At 42.0% G+C, this 11832-nt stretch overlaps 1 protein-coding gene across 2 annotated transcripts; it reads right to left on the reverse strand.

Moving 5' to 3' along the window:
- Window positions 1-1711: 1711 nt before the first annotated feature.
- SLITRK4 (SLIT and NTRK like family member 4) lies at window positions 1712-11437 on the reverse strand. 2 transcript variants are annotated; one of them, XM_052673336.1, is made up of 2 exons: window positions 11344-11437; window positions 1712-8800 (listed from the first exon to the last, which is right to left on the reverse strand). In XM_052673336.1, exon 2 carries the CDS (start codon window positions 8748-8750, stop codon window positions 6237-6239), a length of 2514 nt encoding a protein of 837 aa, XP_052529296.1. In that variant the 5' UTR covers window positions 8751-8800; window positions 11344-11437; the 3' UTR covers window positions 1712-6236. The 2 variants fall into 2 exon arrangements, with proteins under 2 accessions (XP_052529296.1, XP_052529295.1); XM_052673335.1 differs by lacking the exon at window positions 11344-11437 and adding an exon at window positions 10985-11335.
- Window positions 11438-11832: the final 395 nt, after the last annotated feature.

An 11832-nucleotide genomic window follows, 5' to 3' on the forward strand; every position in this document is an offset into this window, starting at 1 on the left:
CTGAAGATTGTATGTTCTGGATCACATATCATTTGATGTGCCTCAGAAACCATCCAGGAAAGACTCCTACAGTTTGCTTTTTCATTGTTGCTGATTTTATTTTTATTTTATTTTTAACATTTTGACAAATTCTATTTCTCTGTCTCTTTGGAAACAGTTATTTAAGACTTCAGACAAACATTTTGCTGTAGAAGACTGAGGAAGTGAAGTTGAGCATGAATGGAAAGGACAACCCAGCTGGTCACAGGACACACATGTCTAGGAAATGTGGGCATGGTGCTGATGAGCCAACAATTGGACTAGATGATCTTAGTGGTCATTTCCAACCTTTCCAACCTTTACGATTTAATGACTTTATGAAATGACATTGAATTAGATCAAGAAATGAAATGCTTATAGGTAAGGGAAACAGACTGAGAACAACTTGTTATTGCACATACGCAAAATTGCTACTATGATTAAAGATAAAGATACAAAGATTACATTTTGGTTGCTGATTAAACAAAGCCCAAAAGGACTCATAGAAACACTTTAAATCTTTGTGCATGCACACAAATGCATATATATACTCACACATACACACACATACATAAAATTTAGCATAAGCACCAGTTAGGTTCTGTTTCTTTGGTCCTGGTTGTTATTTGTGGTTTTAAGAAACGAGTTAGTGTGAAAAGACTACAACAATTCTGCAATTGTTGTAAGACAATTGTAGTAAGCAAGACAAAGAAAAATCAATATAGTAGAGCATCAGTCTGGGACTAATTATTGGTATTTTAGAAATAACAGTCTGCTCAAAATGTCCTGTTTTCAGGAAATTAAAGAATTACATCAAGTATTACCAAAGACCATGAATAAAATGAAAAGTAAAGTACAGATACTTCCAAGTAGATTCTATTTACTGAGTGAGAGGAGCAGGGAGCATTCCACCTTAGGGAATAACTTGTATTAGTAGATAACTTGCATTATTAAGATAGCATATTTATTTCATCTAGTCTGTATTCCAAGTCTTTGTATTAAAATAGCATATTTTAATAGTTTTGTATCCATACTACAACAACAGAATGCCCACAGCTCTTAAATCAATACAGTTCCTCTGACATCAAACGGGCACGGAACTGCACTTACTCTATATTCTGTCCCACTGTTATTTGAAATTAAGAACAGCTCTATCACACATGATTAAAAAGTAAGACTGTATTTTCTTTCAAGTAAAAAAAGTAAAAAAAAAACAACAAAACAGTATAGTTTGGTTTTTTTATTCCATTGCCATAAGGATCAGCTCCTCACATAGTACGGTAAATTTCCGCTTTAGTCTTCAGCAGAGTAAAGCTGATTTGATTCCACTGAAGATTGCTGAATTAGTCTGATTTCTATTTCCATGCTTACATACTAATATATGTCATGCTAACATACTAATATATGTTTACACAGTGCACTTCTGAGAGGAGCTTTCCCCTGAGTATTAACATTCCTACTATTAGTTTTCAACACAACACCAATCAGAACACATAAGGATGAGTAAAGCGTAATTAGAAACATATTCTCCCCTCCCACTAAGTTTTTTACCAGACTTTGATAAACATTTTTACTATAAAATCAAAATTTGGAAGCTAAACTGCCAGAAGATGGCTTTTCAGATTTCATTGGAAAAAAAAATAACCTAGCCAATTTAAATAGTATACAGACAGTTGTTTTTTGGTTTTTGTCTCTCTGAGCATTTCCGTGTTGAAGATCTCAGAACCCAAACAAAAAATAAATACTGCTCATGTTACTAAAGCAAACAGCTGTTTTCTGAGGTTCTATACATACTACAAAAGCAAACAGGATTTGATTAAGACAATAGATAAAAAAAAACACAAACTATCCAAAGTAGTTAGAAAATGTGTATGTTTAACTACATGGTAGATTCTCTTTCTCCAGTATACAAATGTTTTGAAAGAGAATATTACAGGCATGTAACAAAGTCTAGTTTCAGAAACACCACTTCGGTACCAAACAATTTTATTAATATTTCATAAAAATTCTACATAAATGCTGGCTGATGTTTCGACATTGTGGAAAGCAAGCAAAAGTCATAGCCTACAGTTTTCTGTTTCACATTGGACTAGATTTTATAAGGTATTATTAACTAATCTAGGATAATAATGACTGAAGCAGGATAAAACCAATATGTTTCTTTTTTTATTATTTTATTTGAAAATAGAGTGATTATAAATACATTCTTTTGATATTTCCTACCCAACTCTTTGGATGCAACCAGTAAAGAAATCCCACAAAACAAGCAAACAAAAATACCCAACAACAACAAAAGCAAAACAAAAACAACAACAAAAAAAAACCCCTCACTGTGTTCATTTCATACAATATCAATATACAAATCATGCAAAAGATATAATAGACATTATACTACCATCAAGTTCTGAATGGGTTCTGTTGATTCTGACACATTTCTTAACATTATTTCAAGAGGCCATGCCTTTTATAATTTATAATGTCATTATGGCTTTTTTCAAATAAAAATCATTTTTAAAAAGATGTTATTATATAGATTTCTATATCGCTGTCAATCGTGAACACTAAATGCAAAATATAACTCACAAAACGGCCTCACACTCTTGTACCATAATAGTTGCTTTCTGATAAAATTGCACAATTTTTTTTTCAAGGAAATGATCACACTTTATTGATTTTGTTTTAAAATGTAAACTTCTTTATAATACAATGAACACAACAGGTTATGTTAACACCACCATAGATTTAGTTGATGTCTATGGGTCTTAACAGCCATTTTACAATCATGGCCACTCAAACCAATATAACAAACATCTGTTAAGCCACATCCAAAGAGCCACTTTCCCAGAACGACTCACTGTAGATTTGAATGAATGTTACACTAAAACTGCTGTACAGACACATACACTGTTTGAAAACATGGAGGAAATAAACTGATAATAAAGTTGTCATTCAAAGTAACAGTGTCACAGAAATAGTGTTTTGCCAACTTCTGCATTCTTTACTCACAGTATTATACCTACGTATTGCACCACAAATGTAAAACAACCAGGGAGAATTTCAACAGGAAGGTCCAGATTGTGCAATCTTTATGCTGGTGAACCCACATTCAGTTGCATAATCCCAGAATGGTCAATGGACAACTTGAGGATGAAGAGCAACCACCAGCTTGTAGTTAGTTAGACAGCAGGGATCTACGCATTATACACAACACTTCTGCACCTGCTCTCTTAGAAGTCAACAACACAATTCCACCTATCCAAGCTCCACTCTTGGGCAGGTGCTACATTATTAGCTCAAGAATAACAACTCCATACATGATTTAATTTGTTTAAAGGCTTTACCAGATTGGGACCTCAAAGGGTAGGAAAATCTGACCCAATGTAATGGTACAGCATAAATGGCTCAGTTCTTCCTGCCTCAGTGAACACAAGATCATAGGTAGGAAAAAAAAAAAAGAGAGAGAGAGAGAGAGAACGAGAGAGGAAACATTAATTTAATTTATTTATCCTAGGAATTTATTAAGTGTTCTTTTAACTCAGGGCCATGCTCACTGTAAATGTATCAGGTTTACATCATTTCAGAGTACTAGTGAATTTGCTATTTTTCATATTTTTGACATCTGATTCAACAAAAGAGTACGGGACACTACAACCTCTGACAATGCCCTGAAGCATGTCAGAAGCCTCATGCTTTGCCAAATCCCTGTGAACAATGACACATCCTCCAAGGCGCCCAGCGCTGCGCAGAGCAGTCCCAGGATCCTTTATCCTCAGCCTGCCAATGGAGCCATTATGGTCTTTCAAGGCAATGTGTCTTTACCAACTCCTTGATCCACAGAATCTCAACGCAATGAGCTCAAATGTTCTCCTTCAAGTGTTGGCCATGTATTGTGCTACTGGCCAAGAACTTTTTATGCCAGAAGTGCAATGTGCATAGTATCTCCTGAAAATCCCTGTGACAGCTTGAAAGAAGTAAATTATTGTGCATGGACAGCAGCATCTTTTTGAAAGAAATCCAGCCATTCATTAATCTGTTATCATTTTATTATCTGCAGTCATTTAAATATTTCATACCATGGATAAAATAATAAAATAACCCTCTTTCTAAGTTACAAGAGCAGAAACGAATGCCTGAAAGTAGAATGCCTTTTTGTTTTGCTTTCTCTGGAATAAAGAAGCCATATGGGAATTTTTCTTCTTTTTTTTTCTCATTTTTTTGGAATCTTTGTAAAAATATACTGCAGGCTGTTTGCCAAGTATCATTCCGGAATAAAAATTTTACAGCAGTGTCATAAAGCCCTGAAATTAGCAGTTTCTAACAGAAAGAGCTGACATAGCCTTTTCCACAGTGGTACTGTTGGGTCTTGCTGTAATATTTGCTCCTTTCACATTCATGACAAACATTAGTATTTACATTCTTGTAATCTTGATTGATTTATGTATTGATTATAAAATGTGGACAAGGATTTTAAAAGAAAAAAAAAAAAAAAGAGTTCTGGAAGCAAAGGAGATAGAGGGCCTAATCCAAAGCTCTTTGAAATTAATGGAAAAATTCCTGTTCATGTCAAGGAACTTTTGTTAATCTCACAGTGCAGATTTTCTGTACGATGCTTCAGCAATATACCTCAACTCTTATCTCAAGGTACCATCTACTAGTGAGATAAGTGGGGATTTTCCATTCTCCTGAATACTCTTTCTTCCTAGCTATTCACATTCAGCTTTCACAAAAGCAAGTTTTACTCTCTGGATATGAGATACACAATACTCTGAGCTTAGACCACTATAGTTATTTTACACTGTGTTTTTAAATAGAAGTGATTTGCTATATTGTTTACTCTTCTGATCTTTTTTTTTTTTTTTTTCCCCAACTGACAGAAGCCAGACAGGTAAGAACAGAAAATGTATGCATATACAATGGAAATATTACTTTTATCATGAATTCCTGTAAATACATGTAGTGAAAACTACTCAGATTAAGCTGTAAAACCCTGAAAAGCAAGACAACCGGTGGCAAAATAATTGCCTGAGACACAATACTAAAAAACTAATGAATCTATTTCAAAATGCACCATTGGTACCAAATCTGAAATAAGATAATATGCTAATTTCACAAGAATAGTACAGAACAATTTTATTATTATGATACCTGATCACTTAATTCCGGATTACTCTATACATTACATCCCCCGGTTTCAGTTTGGTATATTGTTCTGCTTTTATTTATATCGAATGATTAATGCATTGCGATCAGGAAAACAAGTCAGGCATATTAAATACATATTAAGGAGTACATATTTTCCTATTTAGTATACAAAGTATTTCATAAATATGAATTATGTTACAAAAATAATTTCTGCTACGCTCACACAGTAAGCATTTTGACAATTTCGGACAACCTGTTAGGGTTGCAAGTTTTTCACATAACTGAGAAGGAACTCTAGGTTTAATTGGAGATGAGTCTTACAACAGGTTCTGCATAAACAGCAAATATTTTCTTCAGATGCCACAAATATAGCAGAAGTCAAGTTGAACTGTTTTCTTTCCTTTTTTTTTTTTTTTAATGTTATGTATAGACATGTATGCTTCAAGTGGTCAAATTTATTCCACAGGTATGTAATTCATGGTATATTTTAAACAAATATTTGCACAATTTAACATTATAATTCCAGTGGTTTCAAGATGCAGGCCATAAATGTAACCAATTTACACATACTATCGAATGTTCTCTCTTTGCATGCTTGTTACTTTTCAGATAATCTTTAAACAGTGCCATTACAACACCACAAAAGGATTACTCCAGTTCCACCAACTTAAATCCACGTGCAGGATGAAGGACCCAGCTGAGGTATGAACACCAGTACCAAGTTTCTTGTGTTTGCTCTAACAAATCACAAGGAGACGATGGTTTTGCATTTAAGGTACAAAACATATATGCCTCTTGAGGTTAAATTCAGTGTAACGTGTATAAAGCATCCCTTTGGCAATAGAGTTTGCAGTATCCCTACAGGATTCCACAGGGCATGAGCTTTATGTAGTAAAATCTACTAAGGAAATTCTCCTCTAATTGACAAATCATATGCAGCTACAGTTAATCAGACACCCTCGGATACACCTGCCTCTATGCCTACCGATATAATATAGTATTTGGAAGTTAGAAGTCAACAAAAGGCACTTTCATCATTAAATAAATGTCCTCTGTAGGCAATTAGATTGCATGACCTATATTTTATTCAAAGCTGTTTGTTCTTCAAGGACTTGTAGGTAGTCAGGTGAACCTTGAAGTTTAGCTTTTAGTTCAAAATATTCACTTTTCCTTTGTTCTACTACAATTTTACTATGATTACCACCTATTAGAGATTTCTTGTTTTTTTTGTCTTGCTGTTTCTCTGGGTAACGTATTTCAAAGCCACTCACCCCTATGCTGTTGTACTCTTTTTTACTTTCGAGAAAATTTTGAATAAATACATTGGAATCCCTCCCAGGGAATAACTCATCCAGTTCATCGATTGTGCTAAGTCTTTTTCTGGAATCCACATGCAATAAATCCTTCTCTTTGTCATTCATATTTCTCAGAATGACTTTTTGCCCTGGTGGATCAGCAAACGTGAAGCCCGTTTCAGACTCCTTTAAGCCACAGGTATGACTTTTGCTCATCTGCTCAATGGTTTGAGGAATGAAGGCCTCTGCGCCTAATCCGTCTTTTTTGTTTGACTTGTGATCGTGCTTTCTTAGCTGCAGTTGCATAGTACTGCATTCTTGATTTCCAATCCCTTCATGCTTTACAGTTGGTTTCTTGTTGCGCCGAAGCACAAAAACAAGAAGACAAAAAGCAACAAACACTGTTAAAATAAGCACAACTAATATGCTTAAGATTAGGATGGACAAAGGAACTGGGCCACCAGGATGACTCCTGACCGGTCCCAGTGGTGTTGTAAAAGAGACAGCGGGCACAGGACTAGTGAACAGAGCAGATGGCTTGTTTAAAAGTTTAGGACAGAGGATCTCATTTTTCAGAGACTTAAGTTCAATGTTAGCAAACTGTACAGGCGTTTCACACTTTAATTCCTTCACCACAATACCTTCGTTTAATTTTTCAAGCCACAGTTTCAAAGCAACTAAATCACAAGTGCAGTCCCATGGATTACCTTCCAAATCAATTTGCGTAAGGGATTTCAGCTGATCAAGAACGCCACTTACAGGTAAATACATGAAATGATTGTTCCTCAGATTCAGCCTGGCAAGTGGTGCCCCGGCAAAAATGTATGCTGGCAAGCTTCGCAGAAGGTTGTTGTTCAGGTAGAGCAACTGCAAGTTTGGCATCAAGTCAAAGGTGCCTGCTAAGATTTCTTTGATAACATTGTATTCCAAATATAGATATTGCAGGTTGTGGAGGCCAGCAAACATTTCTGGGCTCAGGCGCTCTATCTGATTGCCATTGAGATACAATCTCCGTAAATTTGTAAGGTTGCGGAAAACTTCTCCTCTGATCGCCGAAATCCGATTGCTGCCTAAATGGAGTAAATCCAGCCCCTCAAATTCAACGAAATCCATAGTGTCCACATCCCTAATATAATTGCCATTTACATGCAATTTCTTGGCATTTAATGGTTTTGGTAGTAGTTCAGCCATTGACTCTATATTTCTTTCTTGACAATTTACACTTAATCCCAAGTCAGAAGGATGTGTTTTGCAAACGCAGGGAACCGGGCAAGGACTTAAAGGAGGCACCCTGGTCTGATAGGATATAATTTGACTGAGGTTGCGATTAGACAGTGCTTTGCCTGCTACTATCCCCGAGATCTTCGAAGGATTTGTAGTCTTCGGTGGCTTTGTGACTAATCTGTGCACTGATGTTTGAGTGGTGTGACCATTTGGAGTGCTGTAACCAGGCTCCAGCTGAGAGGGAGGGAGAATGCGTACATCAAAATCACTCCCTGTTCCCATAGAGCACAGCTCTTGCTTATTGGTTTCTTTCAGCAGCCTTCCATACAAGTCGCTGGGTGTTTCACAGATAGCTTCTCCAATATAGATATTATAGGGCATGTTCTCCAGCCATGCTTTCAAAGGCAACAAATCACAAGTACAATTCCAGGGGTTGTCTTCCAGCTGCAATTCGACAATTCGCCCAATGTGTTCCAGAACTCCAATGTATGGAAGCTTCTGTATTCGATTCCCTCGTATGTCCAGATGGGTGAGAGAAGCAAATCGAAAAATATTATCAGGAAGGAATGAAATCAGATTGTCATTAAGGATCAGGACTTTCAGCTTGTGAAGCTTATTGAAGGCTCCCCTTTCAATAAACTTGATTAAATTGTAGTCAGCTTGGAGATACTCCAAGTTCTCTATGCCCAGGAAAGTGTCAGCTCGGAGAATCTTTAATTCATTGTTGTTCAAGTGCAACTGTTTTAATGCACTAAGACCCAGAAAGGCCCCTCCCTCAATGTTCTGCAGCTTGTTATTACCCAACTGCAGGGATACTGCGTGTGTAAAGTTAAGAAAGGTATTTGGATATAGAATAATTAGCAAGTTGTTTTGAAAGTTGAGGTGGTAAAAATTAGACCATGGTGGCTTAAGCTGATTTGGTCTGTAGACTGCAACCTTCTCACAGTTGACATAGAGTACATTCTCAACCGACACACAGGAGCAAACATTGCAAATTTCCACAGATATATCAGCATCTGCAGTTGTAGAAGAAACTGGAGATGACAGAACCAGAAAGAGCCACAGAAACATCTTCTTGTGATCAGCAAGCAACCTTAGGCTCCTGAACAAAGACAAAGTATCTAAAGAAGAAAGAAGGAAAGAAAAGAGAAAACGTTTTTCAGTTGTCATTGTTCCAAAAAGTCATCGGTATTCCACCGAGCTACTGTACCTGCCAAGGATTATAGATAAACTACAAGCACTGAATTTAGAACAACATGAAAGATTTCAACAATCAAACACACGAGAGCTAGAATTTCAAATGCAGAATGTAAATTGCTGTAGATAAACACAAATAACTGTAAGGTCTGTCAAATATTCCTATCTGCCCTACATGACAAACATGCATAACTAACAAAGTGAAATAACCAAAGGAGATTCCAATTTTATGCATATATACTCTCGCCGATCCTGCACTGCTCATACATTGCCATGCATTTCAGGGATATTAAACACAAACACTGACGTTACGCGCACCCAAGTATCTGAGTTGGGAAAGCATAATATAGAAAAGATGAAGATGCAGGCACAGAAAGCAATGCCAGTACTTAGTGTAGGTATCTATAGCATCGACCCATACAAACTATCATCACTACAATAGTGAAATTCACGCAAGGGATACATAGGCATGCACACATCGTGCTTCTGTTGCTCAGCATACCTCGTTTGAATAGATAAGTAGGAAATTGATCACAGAAATACAATGAACTATTCAGAAAATGAGAAGATCAGTCGTGGGGGACCAATGGAAGCACACAGATATGGAAGAAGCATGCAAAGGCGTTCAGCTCCATCCCCCGAAATAACAATACCCCAATTCGGAGGGTGTAAGTCGCAGTTCACCAGTATGACACTACTGAAACCTGAGAAGAACTTTTTTCTTTTTTTTTTTCGTGCAAAACGTTATGTAATTTGCTCTCATCCTGCACTGATACAGAGGTGGCTTTCAAGAAGCCTTCACATACAGCCCATCCAGCTGAGCTGCCATTTTTCCACACAGAACTAGAGTCAGAGCATTTCAGAAGCTAGTTCCCCCCAGTCCCTTTAACAAATCAGTCAATAATCTATGCATTGCCCCCCCCACCTTCCCCACTGCCCAACTTGTTGTCCCTCTCACTTCCCGTTGTAGGAAGCTACCGAGTTGAAAGGAGGGAGCCAGGATGGAAGTGGAGAAAGCAGGAGTCAGCGGGAGGAAGGGAAATCGGAGCCACAGGGAGGAGAGGATGCGCTGAGGAACCTGGAGGGGAGGGCAGAGGAGGGACAGGGGAGCAAGGAAGGGAAGAAAAAAAGGACAAGAGAAAGGGGGAAAACTAAGGAGCAAGGAAGGGAGAGAGAAAGAGACGGCTGAAGGGGTCAAGGAGGCCCCGGAGAGGAACCACAGGGAACAGAGGGCGCGGAGCAGCTGCTGTTAATTCCCGCAGGCTCCCGGCCCCGGGGCGGCTCCATGCCCAGGGGCAGCCCCTCGTCCGCACCTCTCCGCTCCATCCTCTCCTCCGTATGCCTGCCTCGCCCACGCTCCGATCCCCTCCTCTTCCTCTGCCCTGGGGCCCGGCCAGTGCCGACCGGGGGCACTGAACGACGCTGCCGACGGGTCGCGAGCCCGGCCAAGAGTGCAGGCACTACCGCAATGTTTTGCCGCAACACGATGGCCGGAGCCGGCTCGGCTACTGCCGGCTCCCCTCTATAGCGGGAGCCCCGTCGCCCTCTGCCTCCCGGCGGGGGAACACAGGAGAGACCCGGGCGCTCATGCACCGCGCACACTCCGGCTTGGAACGGGCACAGCGCGGCGATGCAGCCCTCGTCCCTTCCAACCCTTCGCAACAAGGTACAGCCGCGCTTCCCCCACCCTTTCCCCGCACCTTTGCAAAGTCCAGCCCGCAGCGCATTCACACGGCACAGATCCCGTTCCCCCAGTCCATCTCCACCTCCAGCGGTTAAGCGGTTATCCCGGCCGCAGACCCTCCGCCGGAAGGAAAGGGAAGCGGGCAGCGCTGCGCGGAGCCGCTGGCCCGGGGCTCCAAGAAGAGGCGAGCGGACAGGGTCCGGCAGAAAGCACTGCCGCCTCGGCTTTGCCCCTTCTCCCCCCCTTTAAAATAACAGTAGTAATAACAAGACGTTCGGAATAATTCAGAGCCATTTAGAACGCCGACACAAACACAACCCCTCCGCGGCCCCGTCCCCGCCCGCACTCACGCCCAGCGGGGCTGCCGCCCGCCCCCGGCAACGCTCCCGGCGGCGCTCCGCGGCGAGCTCGGCACCTTCCCTACCTCGGCGGCCGAGCTCCCCGCGGCCCCGCTCCGCTCCGCCGCTCTCCCCGCGAGGTTTCTCCTCTCCGGCAGCTCCGCGCACGCACCGATCGCCGGGGGCAGCCGGGAGCCCGCCCGGGTGTGCCCCCTGGCCGCGTCGGGTGCCGAAGCGCGGAACGAGGCGAAACCCGGCGCTGCGGTACCTCGGCGGGCTCCGCCGCATGCAGCAATCGCCCCGCCGAACCCTGCTCCGACACCGCGGTCCCACGCACGCACACGGGGAAAGGATCCCTCTGCACACAGGCGCCCGCTCCCATCGCACTGCTCTCGCCCACCCCTTGCACGCAGAGAGAGCCCCCTCCCCTTCGCCACGCACGCACCGAGCGCTGCTCGGAGAGGAAGGAGACTTCGCTCCGAGGAAGCGATCCCGCAGCCGCTCCCGCACGCTGGGAGGAGCTCCGCCGCCGTTACCTTTCCCGGAGAGAACCCCGCGGAGCTCACGCGGCAGCGGCGCGGCGGGAGGCGCCCTCCGGGGCGGCGAGAGCGGCGGGGCCCCGCTGCCGGGCCGGGCGCCGCGGGGCTGCCATGGGGCGGCCGCAGCTACAAGTGTGGTCCCGGGCACAACCGCGACGGGTCCATCCCGCCCGCACAGCGCCGGGGTGCGCGCCGCGGCTGGGAAAAGGAAGGGAAGGGAAGGAAAGGAACCCCCCCCGCCCCTCCCCGGCTTTTCAGGCGGCTGCCCCCCTCCCCCGCCTTGAAACAAAAGTAGAGGTGGAAACTGAGTGGGCAGGATGGTAACATTTACTGCATTTAATGTGAATCGCAATTATGGAACAAAACCACTGTGAGGAGACACGAGCGATCCTGTC

Source organism: Tympanuchus pallidicinctus, unplaced genomic scaffold (assembly GCF_026119805.1).
Source record: "Tympanuchus pallidicinctus isolate F22 unplaced genomic scaffold, pur_lepc_1.0 scaffold13, whole genome shotgun sequence".
Taxonomy (NCBI): Eukaryota; Metazoa; Chordata; class Aves; order Galliformes; family Phasianidae; genus Tympanuchus; species Tympanuchus pallidicinctus.